The sequence below is a fragment of the Symphalangus syndactylus genome, chromosome 21 (genome assembly GCF_028878055.3).
Source record: "Symphalangus syndactylus isolate Jambi chromosome 21, NHGRI_mSymSyn1-v2.1_pri, whole genome shotgun sequence".
Classification (NCBI taxonomy): Eukaryota; Metazoa; Chordata; class Mammalia; order Primates; family Hylobatidae; genus Symphalangus; species Symphalangus syndactylus.
The window spans coordinates 45,282,608-45,306,955 of record NC_072443.2 but is presented as its reverse complement, the minus strand read 5'-3'; the positions used below and the strand labels follow the sequence as shown (position 1 = coordinate 45,306,955).

Here is a 24,348-nt window from a genome sequence, read left to right as displayed (position 1 = left end):
CTTTTGATTCAGATGGGCTTGAAAGCATGCAAGCTACAGGCCTCGAGCAAATCCTGGACTAAGAGTAAAGGGCCTTTGATATTATTGGCTTCTTCTTAGTCCTGCATGTCAAAATGGCAGTTACCTGGAAGGTAATTTGTATGTTAAGTTTCACGGTTAATTCTGAAAGCTTCACCAAAAAAAAAAAAAAAAAAAAAAAAAAAAAGCTTAAGCTAAAGAACTTCTAAATATATAACTTGAGATATTTGTGTTGTCTTTAATCATAATGGGTCTCTCTTCCTGGGTTTGTTGCTTTATTGTTACTTTAATAGTGTTTTATTTTTCCTATCCAGTTGCTTGGTTTTTTTCTCCTATACTGCCATTCATGTACCCTTTGATACCTATACTAGGGTTGCCTGATAAAATATGGCACATCCAGTTTGAAATTTGTATTTCATGCTGTCATTTTTGAAAACATGGATGAACCTGAAGGATGTTATGCTAAGTGAAATAAGCCAGTTACAGAAAGATAAGTACCATATGTTTCGGATGATCTCACTATATGTGGAATCCAATGAAGTTGAACTCCTCGAAGTAGAAAGTGGAACAGTTGTTACCAGAGGCTGGGGGAGTAGGGAGTGGGGAAATAGGGAGTTGCTAATCCAAGGGTATAAGGTTTTAGATAGGGGAATGGGGAGTTGTTTATCAAAGGGTACAAGGTTTCAGATAAACAGGAGGAATTGATTCTAAGATTTATTGTACACAAGGGTGACTACAGTCAATAGTAATGTATTATATATTTCAAAGTAACTAAGAGTAAATTTCAAATGTCTTACCATAAAAAATGATAGGTCTAAGTGTGGTGATCAGTATGTTAATCAGCTTAATTTAATCGCACCACGTTGTATACTTATATCAAAACATCATCTTGTACCCCATGAATGTATACAACTATAATTTGTCAATAAAATCAGGTAAACGACGGATAACAATTTAGTATAAGTATGCCCCATGCAACTCAAATTTAACTGGGCATTTTGTAATTTTATTTGGTATATGTGGCAACGCTAATCCCTATACATGCATGTGTTCATATCTGTGTAACACAGTTCTTGGGCTAAATAGTTACTGACATCTGTAGTAAGCCTCAGTACCTTTCATTCCTAAGACCCCAGTTCAAACTGGAACCAGATCATTGTTTCTGTCATCATTACTATTCTAGAGAAGCACAGGGATTATCTTCCCTTCCACCCCTGGCTCAACTTGTGGGAAAAATTCTTGTACTTATACAAACAGTTTCAATTTTTAGAATTATTACTGGGAAAATAATCCAAGGTTCATTAAAACCCACTTGAAGTATATAAGTGAATGATTAGGTATAGTAGATAATGTTCTGAATTGCCCTAGTTTCATCCCCTCTAATCTGAGCTTGTGAGTGTTACATGGCGTCTTCCACCTCCTGCACAGCACGATCCTGGTGTCTTCAGTGGGTGCTACTGGCCCTCTCTAGCATTCATTATTGCCACATTGTATTGGCCACCTTCTCCTAACTTTTTGTGCCTAGGGACTATCAGGGCCCAGCATTGTGGTGGTGGGACTAGATGACTTTTCAAACCCCTTCCTACTTTCATGTTTTCTGATTTTTGTAATGAGACAATAGCCATGTAAGCTTCCATGTTGATCTATGGGGCTTAACTGATTGAGCAGCCTCATTTAGGAGAGCTCACAATTCTTAGAGCAGTAAGTCTCAATGTCAATAACTTGTTTGCCAGTTGCTCAGCACAGAGTATACATGTGCCTGTGTTCCTGACTGCTTAAAAGCTGGCTATGTGTGGTGGCTCATGCCTATAATCCCGGCACATTGGGAGGCTGAGGCAGCTGGATTGCTTGCGCTTAGGAGTTTGAGACCACCCTGGCCAACATGGCGAAATCTTGTCTCTACCAAAGATACAAAAATTAGCTGGCCATGGTGGTACATGCCTGTGGCCCCAGCTACTCGGGAGGCTGAGGTGGGAGGATCACTTGAGCCCAGGAAGTCAAGGCTATAGTGAGCTGTGATCACACCACTACACTCCGGCCTGGGTGACAGTGAGATCCTGTCTCAAAAAAAAGAAAAAAAAAAGGCCTTGTGTTAGTATTAATTAATCTGATAGTGTCTAATTAGAGTATGGATAGACAACCTGACATAAATTTTGATTGCCATCACTTATTAAATATGGTAATTCCAAATTATCCACAGAAACATTATTTCAATCCATGTTGAACTGTAGAGATTGTTTTCTAAAATAACTTAAAATATTTTCTGAATGATAATCCTTGCAAGTTTCATTCTTGACTAAAGAGGCATCAATTTCTTGCAGGTTTTATTTTTGGAATTGAAGTTGCCCCCAAATGGAGAGATGAAAAACCAAGGCAGCAAGAAAACTCTGGGTTCTACCAGAAGAGGGAATGACAATGGACGCAAGCTAAGGCTGGGAAGACAGTTCAGCACTAGTAAGGTGCTCTTTGGGGCAGTCACGAGCAGGGCAGAACCTTAACATTTTGGTGTCTAGAAAGAATGCTGATGAAATCAAGATCTTAGCCTACCATTTGAATTTACCCAGATATAAATTAACACATTGGTTTGTGGTTTGGTAGCCCACAAATTCTGTGGAGATATTCCAGCATGGAAAATCCGAATCATAATCTAAGTTAGCAGTTGTGTCCTTCCTTCCTATCATTAAAATGGTATAAAGCTTTATAAAGGTGTACCACCATGCCTGGCTAATTTTTGTATTTTTAGTGGAGATGGGGTTTCACCATGTTGGCCAGGCTGATCTTGAACTCCTGACCTCAAGAGATCCTCCCATCTCAGCCTCCCAACGTGCTGGGATTACAGGCATGAGCCACTGCACAGACCCTGATTTAAGAATTTAATCTGCTAATTTCAAAGTACAATTGTTAATAATAATCCATGGAAACTGTGTGCATTAGTAGGAGGGAAGAGAGAAAAGGCTTAATTTTGCATTTTTACAGATGTTTCAGGAGAAAAATAGGGTAGAAAATATAGCCACAGAGCTGTCCAAGTTGCCCTTGTGTAGAATTGTGGTCCTTATACCGTTATCTATGATGTGTATGCTCCTAGGAAGTTTCCTTAGCTCCAGGCTATAGCACAATTTTTAATTTAATCTCACTGGCCCTTTTACTCACAAGTTTCTGTTCCTTAATATAGTTCACTGAAAGTCTATAGTATGAAAAATTCAAAGTTTTAAAAATAAATGTCTCCTGATTACCTTGATATGAAAACCATGTAAGTATCCACGCAAGCACAAAAACAACTGGGATACTTCCAGTCATGTGAGGAGCGAAGGAGGAAAATGCATAAAGAAAACAGATGATGTAAAATAAACTTTTGGTGGGGTGTGGGGAGGCAGTTACTTTGTTAAACTGACAATTCATTTATTTTTTTGAAAAAGGTAGTTTTAAATTGATACTGCTCAGTATTACCACATTTCCATTTTATAAACTGTCGTTATAGTTTTATCAATATGGTGGTTTAAAAAAAAAAAAACCAAGTAATAGTTTTGAGTTGTAGATATTACTCTCAAATTTAATTTTGAGACTGCATTATTTACAGAAAAGAGATTCTAGCTTGCAATGGAATTTGGACAAGAATTCAATATTACCTTATTTTTTTTGGCAGGATGTTTTAAATAAATTAAAGGCATTACATCCTTTACCAGGCTTGATATTAGAATGGAGAAGAATCACTAATGCTATTACCAAAGTGGTCTTTCCCCTTCAGCGGGAAAAGCGTCTTAATCCTTTTCTTGGAATGGAAAGAATCTATCCTGTATCACAGTCGCACACTGCTACAGGTGATGAGAAATCTTAAGTATAAACGATATCCAATTTTGAAGGAAAAACATTTTCATATGTAATATTTCTTATGATGGCCAAGAATTCAAGTGTTGATCAAGGAGTTCAGTGAAGTTTTACAACTATAAAATACATGCTTTATCCAAAGCATAGATAGATACTACCTGGGTACCGAGATGAGTATTTGTTCCTGCTTTTATATTTATTTATTTATTTATTTATTTATTTATTTATTTATTTATTTATTTATTTTTGAGACAGAGTTTCACTCTTGTTGGCTAGGCTGGAGTGCGGTGGCATGATCTCAGCTCCCTGCAACCTCCGCCTCCCAGGTTCAAGTGATTCTCCTGCCTCAACCTCCCGAGTAGCTGGGATTACAGGCGCATACCACCACATCTGGCTAATTTTTGTATTTTTAGTAGAGATGGGGTTTTGTCACATTGGTCAGGCTGGTCTCGAACTCCTGACCTCAGGTGATCCACCCGCCTTGGCCTTCCAAAGTGCTGGGATTACAGGCGTGAACCACTGCGCCCAGCCTGGTTGCTGCTTTTAAGAACTTGCATAGAGTAACTGGGATGTCTGAGACAGTACTTTCAATGTGCATGTACATAGGAATTAAATATTTGAGTCAGTGGTCTTATCGAATTTCAGTCCCAGCCCTTTTTTGAGCCTCTTAAGATTTCTCCACGTTGAATCTGAGTAGGCCTCTGGGGTATTTGTATAAGTAAGTGTTTTATTTTACCCAAGCAGAAAAGAAAGCTGTAGAGTCCTTTGGTTATCTCATGGTCCTCCTGAGATAAATAAGAGTGTAATCTTACAAAGAAAAATGTATTCTTTCTCTAGGCAGTACAAAACTCTAAATATTTGCTAAATGTGATGTGTAGTGGAAGAAAAGGTAGCTTTAACTCATTCATAGAGGAGGCAGGCAGTTTAGATTGGTGGTATAGAATGTGGGCTTTGACATCAGAAATCAGGGTTTGAATCCTGGTTCTGTGAATCTTTAGACAAGATACTTAACCTCTCAATGCCTACGTTTTTTTCATGCATAAAACAAGGTAATAGGCTGGGCACAGTGGCTGCCGCCTGTAATCCCAGCACTTTGGGAGGCCAAGATGGGAGGGTCACTTGAGCCCAGGAGTTTGAGACTAGCCTGAGCAAGATAGTGAAACCATGTCTCTAAAGAAAGTCAAAAAATTAGCCATGTGTGGTATCTTGTGCCTGTAGTCCCAGCCACTTGGGAGGCTGACGTAGAAGGATTGCTTGAGCCCGGGGGGTCAAGGCTACAGTGAGCTGTGATTGAGCCACTGCACTTCAGCCTGGGCAACAGAGTGAGACCCTGTCTCAGTCAATCAATCAATAAACCAATAAATAAACAAGGTCATAACAGTCTTACCTCACCTGGTAATTCTGAGGATTAAATAGGTTCATAGATGTAGAGTATTTAGAATAGTGCATGGCTCCTAGAAAGTGCTCACTATCGGGCCGGGCGCGGTGGCTCACGCTTGTAATCCCAGCACTTTGGGAGGCCGAGGCGGGCGGATCACGAGGTCAGGAGATCGAGACCACGGTGAAACCCCGTCTCTACTAAAAATACAAAAAATTAGCCGGGCGTGGTGGCGGGTGCCTGTAGTCCCAGCTACTCGGAGAGGCTGAGGCAGGAGAATGGCGTGAACCTGGGAGGCGGAAGTTGCAGTAAGCCGAGATTGTGCCACTGCACTCCAGCCTGGGTGACAGAGCAAGACTCCGTCTCAAAAAAAAAAAAAGAAAGTGCTCACTATCGGTTGCTGCTGTTACCCAGCGCAGAGGCTCCATGAGGTGCTGCTTTTCTCTGCTTGCTTTATCCCTTGTTCTAAACTTTCTGAACTTGTCCCATCCTAGTGATATCGTGTCCTGTTGGTATTTAAATTTCACTTTGAAACATATGCTAATGATATAAACTTATGTAAAATAAAATCCTCCGTGATGAAAAGACAACATCAACCTAGAATTTTCTTTTATATTTATTTATTTATTTATTTGTTTATTTATTTTTGAGATGGAGTCTCCCTCTGTCGCCAGGCTGGAGTGCAGTGGCATGATCTTGGCTCACTGCAACCTCCGCCTCCTGGGTTCAAGTGATTCTCCTGCCTCAGCTAATTTTTGTATTTTTAGTAGAGACAGTGTTTCACTATGTTGGCCAGGATGGTCTCGATCTCTTGACCCCGTGATCCACCCACCTTGGCCTCCCAAAGTGCTGGGATTACAGGCATTAGCCACCTCACCCAGCAACCTAGAATTTTCAATGGTGTTGCACATTTATTCTTTACAAAGCAGAAGAGAAAATCAGTAATAAGCCTTCTGCTTTGTTATTTGTTTGTAAAGAACAAATAAATGTGCAACATTTATTTTGATTTTATTACTGATTTTACTTATTAGTGATTTTAGAAATGTATTTTAATATTTTATAATGCTTATAATATTTAGAAATACAAACTTAAGCATAGCAAAGCCATTTCATGAATATACTTCATATCCATTAAGTTATATATTCATTCTTTGTAATTTATTTTTACCATTTTTTTGGTCTGCCAGTGTTGCTTCATTAATTCCACTAATAGACCAGAGTAGTGTGCTGAATATTAAGTGTTATAGAAAAGCAGACAATGTGTTGATGTAAAAAGAGCCTTGGATGCCTTCCTCTTCTGTTTGTTAGCTTTGTAACACTGAACAGGCCATTTAATGACAACAATTATATTAAAGGTTATCATTAACTGAGCACTTATTTTGTGCTAAAAGCTAAATGACAAAGACATAGTATCAGGGGATCATTCAAAAAAACAACGTCCAAGTCACTTAAAAGGTCTGATTTATCAGAAGATGATGGAGCTATACATAGCTAGTAGACAGCCTGTTACAATGAAGAGTGTGTCATAAAATAGAGTTTTAGTGTTGCTGATAGTGTTATAAAAAATCACAGTAACAAAATTACTCAAACTTTTTTGGAGTGATACTTAACATGTTTTCATGTTTTAGATAAATTCAACCAATAAGTAAACAAAAGATGTAAAATATATTTGGAAATAAAGGCTTTATAAGCTTTTTTTTTTTTTTTTGAGACAAAGTCTCACTCTGTTGCCCAGGCTGGAGTACAGTGGCATGATCTCGGCTCAGTGCAACCTCCGCCTCCCAGGTTCAGGCAATTCTCCTGCCATAGCCTCCTAAGTAGCTGAGGATTACAGGCACCTGCCACCATGCCCAGCTAATTTTTTGTGTTTTTAGTGGAGACGGGGTTTTACTATGTTGGCCAGGCTTATAAGCATTTTTTTAAAAAACAGCTTTCTGTTCACTGGAAAATTTACTATTAAGCACCTGATTCAAGTCTCACCTGATTCAGTACTTCTAGTAAGTACTATTGTTCATTCTCTTGATGAATGACAATGACGATGAAGAAAACAGCTAGATGATGTCTGAAAGTGATGTTTTTAGAAGCTTCAGTGGTTGTTTCTCCTAAGATCCATTTGATTAGCCTTTACTCATTAATATGACCGCTAACATGTTATAGTGCTGAAATCTGATACTCATTTTAGCATAAGAATAGTTCAGTTTATCAAATTACTTCTCATTGTGGGATGGTTTTCTGTGTAAAACATAGTATTGTAGCCAATTCATACATTCATTTATTTTGGGATGGTCTTGTACTTATTTTTTCATTGTTAGACACATGAACATGATGAAAAATATTTAAATATAAATGTATTTCAGTTCAGCATTGATAGTCTGCATTTTTAAGATAATCCAGAAATGTGAATACTGTTAAAACAAATTCTAGATTTTTTTTTCTAATTTTATGTCTTTATTCTGCTTGATTTTAGGACGAATAACCTTTATAGAACCAAATATTCAGAATGTGCCAAGAGATTTTGAAATCAAAATGCCAACACTAGTAGGAGAAAGCCCACCTTCTCAAGCTGTAGGCAAAGGCCTACTTCCCATGGGCAGGTAGGCGCTGTTTCTCTGTATCTGTATTAATAAACTTTTGTAAGTATGAATGGCTCAAAATAGCTTATTAGACAAATAAATGAAATTAGTTTTATTTTATGTTTCAGACATACCTATTTCTGTCCTAGACCATTTTGAATCCTGAGTTCCATCTATAAAGAAGCTAATTCATGTTTAATTCAATGTTTGCTTAAAAAAGTTCTAGTATCTTTGTTAAGCTTTAAAGTGAGTCTCAGATAAGTTTTCTTTGTTTGTTTGTTTTTTTGAGATGGAGTCTTGCTCTCTTGCCCAGGCTGGAGTGCAGTGGTGCGATCTCAGCTTACTGCAACCTCCACCTCCTGGGCTCGAGCAATCCTCCCACCTCAGCCTCCTGAGTAGCTGGGACCACAGGCGTGTGCCACCATGCCTAGCTAATTTTTGTAGAGACAAGGGTCTCACTTTGTTGCCCTAACTAGACCCAACTCCTGGGCTCAAGCAATCTACTCGTCTTGGCTTCCCAAAGTGCTGGTATTACAGGTGTGAGCTACCACACCCAGCCCTCAGTAAGGTTTTTATTAAGTTTCTTAGACGGAAATACTGATGTTACTGAAAATCAGACCTTTTTCATATATTTGAGACTGCTTCATGTCTAACTGATGATGTTGTTTGCACCACAGAGGAAAATATACGAAGGGTTGCAGCCTGAACCCTAGATGCCAAGCACAGATGGAGGAGAAAGCTGCAGACAGAGGAATGCCATTTTCAATTAGCATGCGACATGCCTTTGTGCCTTTCCCAGGTAAGGTGGCTGATAGCTTTGAAGCTTCTCATTGCTGTGAGAATGTTTTTCAAATCATGGATAAAGCCTGAAATATGAGTGAGACTTAGAGCATGCATTATAGCATGCAGAAAGATGGTCCCTCCATCTTTCTGTCTACGGTGGAGCCTGCCTTTCTCCTTTGTCATGCCAGGTTTATAGCAGTCATCGTCTCCATGATCTGCTCTGTGGGAAACTTTTATGGTGTGTGCTCAGCAGCAGCAGTCTGCTGAAACCAGGTTTTCTAACGTCACTGTAAACTTCTTTGCAAAATCCAGTTGGTTTTGTCAGTCTTCATCCTCTTTAACTTATTTACAGCATTTGTCACTGTTAATCAACTCCTTCTTCAATTTCTCTTCTCCCTTGACCTCTAAGGGCAGTTTTTCTCTCCTTCTAACTTGTTTGCTTTTATGTTTTTTCTCTCTCTTTCTGCACTGCTGCTTCCTATTGCATGGGGTGGCCCCTAAGGCTATTCTCATTCTGCCTGACCTCTCCTCAGTACTCTAGTCATAAACCTTTTGTTGTCAAGACATTTGGAAGTGATGATGTAACTTGCAGATCATCCCAACTGTTAGTATACATATTTGTTCTTTAATCTTTCACCAGCTGGCAAGTCCTAGTGAGCACAATTAACCATCCGAATTTATTTAAATTCCATCAGAAACTTATATGCCAATGGTGAATTCAGACCTATGATGACATGTCCTGCTTGGCAGTTTTTAGTTTTACTTATGTCTAAACTATCAGCATACACAATTCTATCAAAATTATCCAAGGGAGTCCCCAGAAGGTCTATGTGGGGTGTATGGTAATTTTTTTTTTTTTTTGAGATGGAGTTTCCTTCTTGTTGCCCAGGCTGGAGTGCAATGGCGCGATCTCGGCTCAGCGCAACCTCCACCTCCCAGGTTCAAGTGATTCTCCTGCCTCAGCCTCCTGAGTAGCTGGGATTACAAGCATGGGCCACCACGCCTGGCTAATTTTGTATTTTTAGTAGAGACGGAGTTTCTCCACGTTGGTCAGTCTGGTCTCGAACTCCCGACTTCAGGTGAGCCGCCTCCCTCGGCCTCCCAAAGTGTTGGGATTACAGGCGTGAGCCACTGCACCTGGCTAAGGTGTATGGTAATTTCTTTCTTTCTTTTTTTTTTTTTTGGAGACGGAGTCTCACTTTCGCCCAGGCTGGAGTGCAACAGAGTTTTCTTAAAACTCATGAATCAGTTTTTTTTTTTTTCCTGCAGCTTCCTCACCCTGCTCAGGCTTCATAGAAATTCTGGAGTAGGAAAATGCAATTGACATACTGAATAGTACATCAGAGTCTCCTTGCTCTGGGTTAGACTTTGGCTTAAGAGAATGTTGTGGCTGGTTTCATTTTTTTTTATCCAGACCACTTAAATTTTCTCCATATTAGGAATAAGCCTGTTTTGCCTTCTTATCATTTGTGTGTTCAGTGGAGTAACACTTTTAATTTCCTTCAAGAACTTTTCCTTTGCATTCACAACTTGGCTAACTGTATGGCACAAGAGGCCTAGCTTTCAGCCTATCTCAGCTTTTGACATGCCTTCCTCACTAAGCTTAATCATTTCTAGCTTTTTGGTTTAACATGAGAGAGACGCGACTTTCCCTTTCACTTGAACACTTGGAGGCCATTGCCATTGTAGGGTGATTAATTGGCCTAATTTTAATATTGTATCTCAGGGAATAGGGAGTTCTGAGAGAGAGGGGAGAAAGGTTGGGGAACAGCCAGTCAGTGGAGTAGTTAGAACACACACAAAATTGATCAATGAAGTTCACTCTTACATGAGTGTGGTTCATGGATTGTAATAATAGTAATATCAAAGATCACCATAACAGATAATAATGAGAGGGTTTGAAATAATGTGAGCATTACTATTAATAAAACGTGCCAGAGTGAGCACATGCTGTTGGAAAAATGGTGCTGGAACACTTGCTCCACTCAGAGTTGCCAAAAACCTTTAATTTCTTTAAAAAAAACAAAACCGCAATATCTGTGAGGCGTAATAAAGTCAAGTCCAATAAAGCAAGATATGCTTGATTTTATAAAACTTATATTTTGAAAAAGTAGATCACATGCCCAAGTTGTTTCAAACATACTCGAAAGTATTTCTCGCAAGGCATGGTGGCTCACACCTGTAATCCCAGCACTTTGGGAGGCCGAAGCAGGAAGATCGCTTGAGTCCAGGACTTCACAACCAGCCTGGGCAACAAAGGGAGACCCCATCTTTACAGAAAGTCAAAAAATTAGCTAGGCATGGTGGTGCGCACCTGTAGTCCCAGCTACTCAGGAGGTTGTGGTGGGAATATCATGTCACTTGAGCCCAGGAGGTCGGGGCTGCAGTGTGCCATGATCATGCCACTGCACTCCAGCCTAGGCGAAAAAGCGAGACCCTATCTCAAAAAAAAAAAAAAAAGAAAAAAAAATTTCCAGTAACTGAATTGAGTACCAGAAACTCATTTTAAAAAAAATTGCATCTGTATTGACAAAGCTGGTTCATCTTTTTTTAGAAGTATTAATTTGACTTTGAAGCAGAAACATCCATTACAAAACAATGTCTATACAAGTTAAGTAAATTTACTAGTTCTTATGTTACTCATTATTACAAGTTGAGTATCCTTTATCTCAAATCAGATTTTGGAATATTTACATGTACATAATGTGATATCTTGGGGATGGGATCCAAGTCATAACGTGAAATTTATGTTTCATATACATCTTATAGACATATCCTAAAGGTAGTTTATACAATATTTTAAATTTTGTTCATGAAACAAAGTTGTAACTTTGACCTGTTACAAGAGGTCCGTTGTGGAACTTTCCACTTGTGGCATCATGTCAGTGCTCAGAAAGTTTTAGATTTTAGAACAGTTTGGATTTTGAATTTTCAGATTAGGGATGCTGTACCTATAGTATGTCAAATTCAAAGGAGTATTACTTAAATAAAAAAGCGACTCTAAATTCATCAACATCAGAGCATTTTTTAAAATTTTTAATATTTTCAGTTTATATAGCATGTTGATTGTAATTAAACTATACTGCATATTGATTTATGCTTGAAAAATGCATAAAATTATTATTATTGTTGTTGTTTTTGGTAGAGATGGGGGTCCCACTATGTTACCCAGGCTGGTCTGGAACTCCTGGGCTCAAGTGATCTCCAGCCTTGGCTTTCCAAATTATTGGGATTACAGGTGTGAGCCACTGCACCCAGCCCATTATTAATTTGTTTTATGAAAAGTTTTCGTTTCCAAATACATTCTCTTACCTGTCTAGCTAGGTCAGAAGTACATTTTTCGGTTTCTTGGAGCCTCAAATATATGCTGTGTGATATCAGTCAAAAAAACATAAATCACATTGTTCTTTTTGCCTTTGATTACTGAATACTTGGCAAATGTTCTTTTGTTTCAAGAAAATATTGAATTGGAGTACAGTTAATCTTTGTAGGACTCTCATGAATCAAACAATGAGCTTTGACAGAGTACACAAGATTGTTAAATTCATTGTTAGAAATTTTCAGCAGTTCTTAAGCTGGTGATGACTCAGCATTTGTACACATATAAAATAATTTTAACTGTATTGTAACACTTTTGATGGTCTGATTTAGAAAACTAAACATAAATCTTTTTTCTATATATAGTGGAATGAAGAAATAGGGAAACATCATTCTCCTGTTTAAAAATCTAAAAAATAGAGGTTTTTAATGACAAAGCTAGAGCATTGTCTATATGATGAAAACTAATTTTTTCATATCTACTTAAATTCTTCTTTGACAAATGTAAAAGATTCCAAAATATCTGTGCCACTGGTTTGATTTTGTAAGCTAAGAATGATGTTTTCTTTATAAATTTGGAAGTCCACTGAAACAAAGCCTATTCACAATATTAATTAAGCAGTTTCTCTGTTATGGGACAATTTCTCCAAAGCCAAAAAACAAACACTTGCAATTTGATTGATCTATGATACTGTTAGGTTACCTATAGAATCTATAGGTAATTGTTTGGTGGTGTATTAGTCCTTTGTCATGCTGCTAATAAAGACCTACCTGAGACTGGGTAATTTATAAAGGAAGGAGGTTTGATGGACTCACAGTTCCACATTGCTGGGGAGGCCTCACAATCATGGTGGAAGATGAAGGAAAAGCAAAGGGACATCTTGACGTCTTACATGGCGGCAGGCAAGAGCTTATGCAGGGGAACTCCCATTTATAAAACCATCAGACCTCGTGAGACTTACTCACTACCATGAGAACAGTATGGGGGAAACTACCCCCATGATTCAGTTGTCTTCACCTGGCCTCTTGACATGTGAGTTTTGTTACAATTCAAGGTGAGATTTGGATGGAGACATAGCCAAACTGTATCAGATGTGTTATTTGAAGATCTTTTGCTTTTTGTAAAATGTGATTGATTCTTGTTATTCATGGTAGTTGCATTCTACAAAGCCACAGTGAACACTAAATTAAACAAACACTGAAGCATTGCTGCTAGTATGTGGATGTTATGGTTGCCACCTTGTTGAATCTTTGGATTTTGTCGTCTTCACTAATAGAATATAAAGTTTTCTTTTGTCAGACAATTTACTTTCACATCAGCTTGGTCATTTTGAGGCTTTTAAAGCTTTGCTAACAAATGTTTAGAGTAGCCTGAACTCTAGGGCTAGGTTATTCCTGTTCATAAGGTGTGGCCTTTCTGGAGTCTACTTGGTGCTAAAGTTGTTTAACAAGATCTCTTCTTAGTCTTGTTTGTTATAGCTTGATCATTTCTCAGCATTCAAGAATATGTTGTTGAAGTAGTTGTTTAGCTGAAAGCTATGCAGTATTTGTTCTTCCTTTAGTAATATTTATTTCTTCAGTGTTTGTTCTTTGCCTGGTGCCCTACACTTTCTCCCTGCACAACTTAATATTTGATCAAAAATCCAAGGGAATTCCTGTGCGTATTTCTGGTGCTCCTTTTATGCACACCTGTTTTCTCTCCAAATTCCAGCTGCCTCAAAGCCCCAAACTCTAGACTGTGTTTCCTTAGTTCAGGGACAGATACGGTGCTGTGCTTCAGCTCCCTTTCCCTGCTACTGATTCTGGAAAATGCCTCCATTCAGATCCCTGAGACCTTTGTGTGGCTCACCTCATTTTCTTCCCTTCTCAGTGATTATAGTTCTGCATGGCTTGTCTAACATCTGAGAACCGTTTTTTTTTTCCCCCATATAATTTGTCCAATTTTATGGTTGTCTGTGGTAGGAAGTCCACCAAAGTTGTGGCTGTTTATAGTTTGAGTATCCCTTGTGTGAAATGCTTGGGACTAGAAGTGTTTTAGATTTTGATTTTATTTTTTGATTTTAGAATATTTATACTATATTTACCAATTGAACATTTCTAATCCAAAAATCCATAATCTAAAATGCCCCAGTGAGCGTGACATTTGAGCATCTCGTTGGTGCTCAAAAGTTTTGGATTTTGGAGCATATTGGATTTTGGAATTTCAGATTAGGGATGCTCAACCTGTATTTTAAATTAGTATTTATCTCTGTTTTTGAATAGGTTATTCATTAACATAGTTCAGAAATCAACATGATATAAAAGATGTGTATTGGGAAGCTTTGCTTCCTTCCCTGTCATCTACACTATCCTTCCCAACTCTTACAGATTACTACATGTATGAGGCTTTTTATGTATTTTGACAGTATTTCTTTATGCAGATATAAGCAAATGTGGGTATATAATCTTTTCTTTCCCTATTTTTACACAAAATTAGCATTCTGTATACACTACTGTGTACCTTGCTTTTTTCATGTAATGTTTCTTTTTTTTTTTTTTTTTTTTTTTTTTGAGACGGAGTCTCACTCTGTCACCAGGCTGGAGTACAGTGGTGGGATCTCAGCTCACTGCAACCTCCAACTCCCTGGTTCAAGCAATTCTCCAGCCTCAGCCTCCCGAGTAGCTGGGATTACAGGCATGCACCACCATGCCCAGCTAATTTTTGTATTTTTAGTAGAGACAGAGTTTCACCATGTTGGCCAGGATGGTCTCGATCTCCTGACCTCGTGATCCGCCTGCCTTGGCCTCCCAAAGTGCTAGGATTACAGGCATGATTCACTGTCCCTGGCCGTAATGTTTCTATACTAGAGATTTGTGCTTATCAGTAAGGACATTTAAACAAAAACCAGTTTAAACTATGTTCAGGTAGTCCGTGCAGCAATCTGTGGGCTTGTTTGCTGAGTCATGGAGTAAAAACCTGTTTAATTTCGATAGATATTGTTAAATTGCCAACGAATGGGGAGGAGATTACCATTTTACTTCTCAGTAACAATGTACAAGTGTTTTTCTCCTCAGCCTTGTCACAGAGTGTTGTCCAACTTTTGTAATTTTTGCAATACAGGTGAAGAAAAATTGTTTCTTGCCACAGATTTTTCATTTCTCTTATGAAGTTGAATATTTAATATGTTTAAGGTTCTTTTGTTTTTAGTATGTCTAACTTCTTATTTATAGTTTGTCTTTTCCTCCACAAGTAACAAATCTTCTTATGAAATGGCAATGAGTCTTTTGTGAGATCAGTTGCAAATATTTTTCTAATTTTTCTTTGACCCTGCTTTTATTTTTTTAACTTTGTTTTTGTTTTGTCATGCATATCTAATCCACCCATTTCTAATCTATAGGTAAATTATTTTAATCCTTTTAATAACTTGCTCACCTGTTGACCACTTGATTTTTTTCACTGAATAACTTTGTTATTGTCAAATCAGGGCACATTTCTCTCTAGCCCACTTAACATTTGCACACATTGGACACCAGTTTTTTCATTAATTCATTCATTCAACAACCGTTTGTTAAGGGCCTATTATCTACCAGCAACTGTGCAAGGTTTTCTGTAGAATGAAAAGGAAAATTAAGCTTCCTGTTCTTAAGTACTCAGAGCAAAATAAGAGAGGCATGAAAGCACCATTTTGGATTATGTGTGAGGTGCTGTAGGAACACTGAGGAACGCACTCCACAGTGGGCAGATGTCAGGGTGGCTTTACCCATATTATATATACTTGAAAGCTACATGGAAAAAAATGACCTAAGATACAGAGCTGAATTCCATCATATTAAGAGGAAGGTTTTAACTTTTGACATGTGATTTCAAAGTTCTAAGTTAGAACTAAATTTTTGTCATCCTGCTCAATTATATGATATAGAACTTGGATTGTGTGATATAGAACTTTGTACTAGCTTTTCTAAAATCACTTCTACTTCAGGTGGTTTAATACTGGCTGCTGACTACTCTCAGCTTGAACTGAGGATCTTGGCTCATTTATCCCATGATCGTCGTCTCATTCAAGTGTTAAACACTGGAGCTGATGTTTTCAGGAGCATTGCAGCAGAATGGAAGATGATTGAGCCAGAGACTGTTGGGGATGATCTGAGGCAGCAGGCAAAACAGGTGATTTTAGTGAACATGCTTAATATAAAGGAGAAGAATTTAGTGACTCAAAAAAAATTAAAAATGGTCTCAATTATTTGCAATTGAGAAACAGTTTCTCCAACTTTGATCTTTCAAAGCACAGTTCATCTGAGCTTATCTCATGGTATTCATTATATTTTCTTTCGTGGAGGCAGTAGGAAGAACCAAAAAGACAGATCTGAGGCTACTTCGTGTCAGGAAAACCATATGCATTTAAAGCCATTATATGGCTAGTCACAGTGCCTGGTACTCAGTAGATGTCATTGTGGTAGTGGTGGTCAGAGTGTGTGTGTTCGTACACACCCGCATGTGTGCACATATGTATACTTAAAAAACATCTTTCCAGGCCGGGCGCGGTGGCTCACGCCTATAATCCCAGCACTTTGGGAGGCTGAGGCGGGTGGATCATGAGGTCAGGAGATCGAGACCATCCTGGCTAACACAGTGGAACCCCATCTCTACTAAAAATACAAAAACTTAGCCGGCTGTGGTGGCTGGCGCCTGTAGTCCCAGCTACTTGGGAGGCTGAGGCAGGAGAATGGCGTGAACCCAGGAGGTGGAGCTTGCAGCGAGCCAAGATAGCGCCACTGCACTCCAGCCTGGGTGACAGAGCGAGACTCCGTCTCCAAAAAAAAAAAAAAAAAATCTTTCTAGTCCGTAAGTGTTCTGAGGTGAAGTTCCATATTTTCAGTTTATATTTTTTTATAGCATCAAGCCATAGTGCTTTGTTTAGAAGGTGGTCTCTAAATGTTTGTTGAAAAAATATTGCTGACCTGTAGATTATAGTTAGTACCTGATAGCTTTTTAGCTCTTGAAGTTATTGGTTAGTTAATCCACCTATGAAACTTCATGCTGCCTTTGTAACTTTGAAATGGATCCATGTTAGTTTCTACTCTGGATAACTATTAGGCAAAGAGTAAGTCAGAGGCCACATTTATACCATTCCTTGGCCTGGGTTAACACTGATACTTTCTTACCACATGACCCGTGGGAAATCTGATGCCATTTGCAAGACACTAGGATTGCTAGCTGAGGTAAATGCACACCACCGTACTCTGAGATCCTGCTGTTTTTGTTTCACATTTACACTTCTAGTTCCTCACAGCTGTAGTTTTTTTTTTTTTTTTTTTTTTTTTTTTTTTTTTTTTTGTGGAGAGGTGGGGTCTCAATTTGTTGCCCAGGCTGGTCTTGAACTCCTGGCCTCAAGTGATCCTCCCACCTTGGCCTCCCAAAGTGCTGGGATCATAGACATGAGCCACTGCACCCAGCCTCACAGCTGTACTTCTTGACTGGCTCATCAAGCATGGAGCACTTTCTCTAACCACCTGTTTAGCACCAACACTTGTTTTCTTCCACTATTTAAAAAGCCAGCTCTGTCTTCTCTATTTAATCCCCGGAGAGGTTCAGCATTTAGCAAGAATCAAACCCTAGGTAAAATAGATAATATTCCCATATTTAATTCTCATAACCTATGAGATAGCTATTATTATTATTACTATCACCATTTTATAGAGGAGGAAACTGAACCACAGAAAGTAATTTGCTTAAGGTCATGCAGCTATAAGTGGTAGACCAAGAATAAATTCAGAATGCCAGAACTAGGGCACCCGACTTCGTATCCAACACACTTATCCGCCAGAGACAACTGCTTCTATTTAATAGACTCCTGCATGATTTAATAGTGTTTATGCTGTACCAGTTTTTGTTTGTGTCACCATGCACTGAACCACCTAATCCCTGAGCCTTGCTGAGATCTCAGACAGCACTAAGCAACATGAGTTAAAAAAAACAACAGGAGTAACAACAAAACAAAATGTGAAAAAGAAAAAAAGGAAAGGAAAAAAGCATTAAAAAACATGGCGATGGGGGCAGTTCCAAGATGGCCGAATAGGAACAGCTCCAGTCTACAGCACCCAGCGTAAGCAACACAAAAAACAGGTGATTTCTGCATTTCCAACTGAAGTACCAGGTTCATCTCACTGGGGCTTGTCAGACAGTGGGTGCAGGACAGTGGGTGCAGCCCACCGAGCGTGAGCCGAAGCAGGGCGAGGCATCACCTCACCTGGGAAGTGCAAGGGGTCAGGGAATTCCCTTTCCTAGCCAAGAGATGCTGTGACAGATGGCACCTGGAAAATTGGGTCACTCCCACCCTAATACTGTGCTTTTCCAAGGGTCTTAGCAAACGGCATATCAAGAGATTATATCCTGCACATGGCTCGGAGGGTACCATGCCCACTGAGCCTCGCTCATTGCTAGCACAGCAGTCTGAGATTGAACTGCAAGGCGGCAGCGAGGCTGGGGGAGGGGCACCCGCCAGTGCTGAGGCTTGAGTAGGTAAACAAAGAGGCCAGGAAGCTCGAACTGGGTGGAGCCCACCACAGCTAAAGGAGGCCTGCCTGCCTCTGTAGACTCCACCTCTGGGGGCAGGGCGTAGCCAAACAAAAGGCAGCAGAAACCTCTGCAGACTTAAATGTCCCTGTCAGACAGCTTTGAAGAGAGTAGTCATTCTCCCCGCACGGAGTTTGAGATCTGAGAATGGAGAGACTGCCTCCTCAAGTGGGTCCCTGACCCCCGAGTAGCCTAACTGGGAGGCATCCCCCAGTAGGGGCAGGCTGACACCTCACACGGCTGGTTACCCCTCTGAGACAAAGCTTCCAGAGGAGCGATCAGGCAGCAACATTTGCTGTTCAACAATATTCACCGTTCTGCAGCTTCCGCTGCTGATACCGAGGCAAACAGGGTCTGGAGTGGACCTCCAGCAAACTCCAACAGACCTGCACCTGAGGGCCCTGACTGTTAGAAGGAAAACTAACAAACAGAAAGGACATCCACACCAAAACCCCATCTGTATGTCACCATCATCAAAGACCAAAGGTAGATAAAACCACAAAGATGGGGAAAAAACAGAGCAGAAAAGCTGAAAATTCTAAAAATTAGAGTGCCTCTCCCCCTCTAAAGGAACTCAGCTCCTCGCCAGCAATGGAACAAAGCTGGACAGAGAATGACTTTGACGAGTTGAGAGAAGAAGGCTTCAGACAATCAAACTTCTCCGAGCTAAAGGAGGAAGTTCGAACCCATTGCAAAGAAGCTAAAAACCTTGAAAAAAGATTAGACGAATGGCTAACTAGAATAACCAGTGTAGAGAAGTCCTTAAATGACCTGATGGAGCTGAAAACCATGGCACGAGAACTACGTGACGAATGCACAAGCTTCAGTAGCTGATTTGATCAACTGGAAGAAAGGTTATCAGTGATTGAAGATCAAATGAGTGAAATGAAGCAAGAAGAGAAGTTTAGAGAAAAAAAATAAAAAGAAATGAACAAAGCCTCCAAGAAATATGGGACTATGAAAAGACCAAATCTACATCTGATTGGTGTACCTGAAAGTGATGGGGAGAATGGAATCAAGTTGGAAAACACTCTGCAGAACATTATCCAGGAGAACTCCCCCAACCTAGCAAGGCAGGCCAACATTCAAATTCAGGAAATCCAGAGAACACCACAAAGATTCTCCTCAAGAAGAGCACCTCCGAGACACATAATTGTCAGATTCACCAAAGTTGAAATGAAGGAAAAAATGTTAAGGGGAGCCAGAGAGAAAGGTTGAGTTACCCACAAAAGGAAGCCCATCAGACTAACAGTGGATCTCTGGGCAGAAACTCTACAAGCCAGAAGAGAGTGGGGGCCAATATTCAACATTCTTAAAGAAAAGAATTTTTAACTCAGAATTTCATATCCAGCCAAACTAAGCTTCATAAGTGAAGGAGAAATAAAATCCTTAACAGACAAGCAAATGCTGACAGATTTTGTCACCACCAGGCCTGCCCTACAAGAGCTCCCGAAGGAGACACTGAACATGGAAAGGAACAACCGGTACCAACCACTGCAAAAACATGCCAAATTGTAAAGACCATCGAGGCTAGGAAGAAACCGCATCAACTGACGAGCAAAATAACCAGCTAACATCATAATGACAGGATCAGATTCACACATAACAATATTAAGCTTAAGTGTAAATGGGCTAAATGCTCCAATTAGAAGACACAGACTGGCAAATTGGATAAAGAGTCAAGACCCATCAGTGTGCTGTATTCAGGAGACCCATCTCACGTGCAGAGACACACATAGACTCAAAATAAAGGGATGGAGGAAGATCTACCAAGCAAATGGAAAACAAAAAGGCAGGGGTTGCAATCCCAGTCTCTGATAAAACAGACTTTAAACCAACAAAGATCAGAAGAGACAAAGAAGGCCATTACATAATGGTAAAGGGATCAATTCAACAAGAAGAGCTAACTATCCTAAATATATATGCAACCAATACAGGAACACCCAGATTCATAAAGCAAGTGCTTAGAGACCTACAAAGAGACTTAGACTCCCACACAATTATAAACAGAGATTTTAACACCCCACTGTCAACATTAGAAAGATCAATGAGACAGAAAGTTAACAAAGATATCCAGGAATTGAACTCAGGTCTGCACCAAGCAGACCTAATAGACATCTACAGAACTCTCCACCCCAGATCAACAAAATATACATTCTTCTCAGCACCACATGGCACTTATTCCAAAATTGACCACATACTTGGAAGTAAAGCACTCCTCAGCAAATGTAGAAGAACAGAAATTATAACAAACTGTCTCTCAGACCACAGTGCAATCAAACTAGAAATGAGGATTAAGAAACTCACTCAAAACCACTCAACTACATGGAAACTGAACAACCTGCTCCTGAATGACTACTGAGTACATAACAAAATGAAGGCAGAAATAAAGATGTTCTTTGAAACCAATGAGAACAAAGACACAACATACCAGAATCTCTGGGACACATTTAAAGCAGTGTGTAGAAGGAAATGTATAGCACTAAATGCCCAAAAGAGAAAGCAAGAAAGATCTAAAATCGACACCCTAACATCACAATTAAAAGAACTAGAAAAGCAAGAGCAAACATTCAAAAGCTAGTAGAAGGCAAGAAATAACTAAGATCAGAGCAGAACTGAAGGAGATAGAGACACAAAAAACCCTTCAAAAAATCAATGAATCCAGGAGCTGGTTTTTTGAAAAGATCAACAAAATTGATAGACCACTAGCAAGACTAATAAAGAAGAAAAGAGAGAAGAATCAAATAGAGGCAATAAAAAGTGATAAAGGAGATATCACTATCAATCCCACAGAAATACAAACTACCATCAGAGAATACTGTAACACCTCTACACTAATAAACTAGAAAATCTAGAAGAAATGGATAAATTCCTGGAAACATACACCCTCCCAAGACTAAACCAGGAAGAAGTTGAATCTCTGAATAGACCAATAACAGGCTCTGAAATTGAAACAATAATTAATAGCCTACCAACCAAAAAAAGTCCAGGACCAGATGGATTCACAGCCGAATTCTACCAGAGGTGCAAGGAGGAGCTGGTACGTACCATTCCTTCTGAAACTATTCCATCAATAGAAAAAGAGGGAATCCTCCCTAACTCATTTTATGAGGCCAGCATCATCCTGATACCAAAGCCTGGCAGAGACACAACAAAAAGAGAATTTTAGACCAATATCCCTGATGAACATTGATGCAAGAATCCTCAATAAAATACTGGCAAACCGAATCTGGCAGCACATCAAAAAGCTTATCCGTCATGATCAAGTGGGCTTCATCCCTGAGATGCAAGGCTGGTTCAACATACACATATCAATAAACGTAATCCAGCATATAAACAGAACCAGAGACAAAAACCACATGATTATCTCAATAGATGCAGAAAAGACCTTTGACAAAATTCAATGGCCCTTCATGCTAAAAACTCTCAATAAATAGGTATCGATGGGACATATCTCAAAATAATAAGAGCTATTTGTGACAAACCCACAGCCAATATCATACTGAATGGACTAAAACTGGAAGCATTCCCTTTGAAAACTGGCACAAGACAGGGATGCCCTCTCTCACCACTCCTATTCAACATAGTGTTGGAAGTTCTGGCCAGGGCAATCAGGCAGGAGAAAGAAATAAAGGGTATCCAATTAGGAAAAGAGGAAGTCAAATTGTCCCTGTTTGCAGATGACATGATTGTATATCTAGAAAACCCCATCGTCTCAGCCCAAAATCTCCTTAAGCTGATAAGCAACTTCAGCAAAGTCTCAGGATACAAAATCAATGTGCAAAAATCACAAACATTCCTATACACCAGTAACAGACAAACAGAGAGCCAAATCGTGAGTGAACTCCCATTCACAATTGCTACAAAGAGAATAAAATACCTAGGAATCCAACTTACAAGGGATGTGAAGGACCTCTTCAAGGAGAACTACAAGCCACTGCTCAATGAAATAAAAGAGGACACAAACAAATGGAAGAATAGTCCATGCTCATGGATAGGCAGAATCAATATCGTAATGTATAGATTCAATGCCATCCCCATCAAGCTACCAATGACTTTCTTCACAGAATTGGAAAAAACTACTTTAAAGTTCATATGAAACCAAAAAAGAGCCCACATTGCCAAGTCAATCCTAAGCCAAAAGAACAAAGCTGGAGGCATCACGCTACCTGACTTCAAACTATACTACAAGGCTACAGTAACCAAAACAGCATGGTACTGATACCAAAACAGAGATACAGACGAGTGGAACAGAACAGAGCCCTCAGAAATAATACCACTGCTGATCTGATGATCTACAACCATCTGATCTTTGATAAACCTGACAAAAACAAGAAATGGGGAAAGGATTCCCTATTTAATAAATGATGCTGGGAAAACTGGCTAGCCATATGTAAAAAGCTGAAACTGGATCCCTTCCTTACACCTTATACAAAAATTAATTCAAGATGGATTAAAGCTTAAATGTTAGACCTAAAACCATAAAATCCCTAGAAGAAAACCTAGGCAATACCATTCAGGACATAGGCGTGGGCAAGGACTTCATGTCTAAAACACCAAAAGCAATGGCAACAAAAGCCAAAATTGACAAATGGGATCTAATTAAACTAAAGAGCTTCTGCACAGCAAAAGAAACTACCGTCAGAGTGAATAGGCAACCTACAGAATGGGAGAAAATTTTTGCCATCTACTCATCTGACAAAGGGCTATTATCCAGAATCTACAAGGAACTCAAACAAATTTACAAGGAAAAAACAAAGAACCCTATCAAAAAGTGGGCAAAGGAGATGAGCAGACACTTCTCAAAATAAGACATTTATGCACCCAACAGACACATAAAAAATGCTCATCATCACTGGCCATCAGAGAAATGCAAATCAAAACCACAATGAGATACCATCTCACACCAGTTAGAATGGCAATCATTAAAAAGTCAGGAAACAACAGGTGCTGGAGAGGATGTGGAGAAATAGGAACACTTTTACACTGTTGGTGGGACTGTAAACTAGTTCAACCATTGTGGAAGACAGTGTGGCAATTCTTCAGGGATCTAGAGCTAGAAATACCATTTGACCCATTACTGTGTATATACCCAAAGGATTATAAATCATGCTGCTATAAAGACAGATGCACACGTATGTTTATTGCGGCACTGTTCACAATAGCAAAGACTTGGAACCATCCCAAATGCCCACCATTGATAGACTGGATTAAGAAAATGTGGCACATATACACCATGAAATACTATGCAGCCGTAAAAAAGGATGAATTCATGTCCCTGAAGCTGAAAACCATCATTTTCAGCAAACTATCTCAAGGACAAAAAACCAAACACCGCATGTTCTCACTCATAGGTGGGAATTGAATAATGAGAACACTTAGACACAGGGCAGGGAACACCACACACCAGGGCCCATCATGGGGTTGGGGGAGAGGGGAGGGATAGCATTAGGAGATACGCCTAATATAAATGACGAGTTAATGGGTGCAGCACACCAACATGGCGAGTGTATACATATGTAACAAACCTGCACATTGTTCACATGTACCTTAGAATTTAAAGTACAATAAAAAAATAAATAAATAATAAAAAAGTGAAAAAATAAAAAATAAAATAAAAAACTTGGGGGTGGGGGTAGACTTTAGTTAGCTTATCATGTTGAAAATTTTTTTGGAATTCTGATAATCATGCAAGTTATCTTTTTAGATTTTATTTAATGATATTTATACAGAGCTTGCTTTATGTCAGTTTCCTAAGCAGTTATAAGTAATAGCTCATTTAAACCTAACAATCCCATGATGTAGATATTACTGTCTTCATTTTGTAGATGAAGAAATTAAGATACAAATTGGTTAAGTGACTTGTGCAAGATCATACATTTTGTGAATGATAGAGCTAG

The 24,348-nt window shown here is 39.2% G+C and overlaps 1 protein-coding gene across 8 annotated transcripts in view; it reads left to right on the top strand.

Moving 5' to 3' along the window:
• The window catches only part of POLQ (DNA polymerase theta), a 125,764-nt gene that overhangs the window by 82,828 nt on the left and 18,588 nt on the right, over window positions 1–24,348 (top strand). For 6 of the 8 annotated variants that reach the window (XR_010118469.1, XM_055260420.2, XM_063630142.1 and 3 more), the window contains 5 exons: window positions 2,340–2,477; window positions 3,662–3,836; window positions 7,689–7,815; window positions 8,472–8,593; window positions 15,855–16,039. Coding sequence is in view for 7 of the 8 variants with exons in the window: in XM_055260420.2 (XP_055116395.2) it covers window positions 2,340–2,477; window positions 3,662–3,836; window positions 7,689–7,815; window positions 8,472–8,593; window positions 15,855–16,039 (747 nt within the window). In the remaining variant the exon portion in view is untranslated. Of the gene's footprint in view, window positions 1–389; window positions 2,478–3,661; window positions 3,837–7,688; window positions 7,816–8,471; window positions 8,594–15,854; window positions 16,040–24,348 lie in introns of those variants that run through there. The other 2 variants (XM_055260421.2, XM_063630144.1) reach the window with 2 other exon arrangements.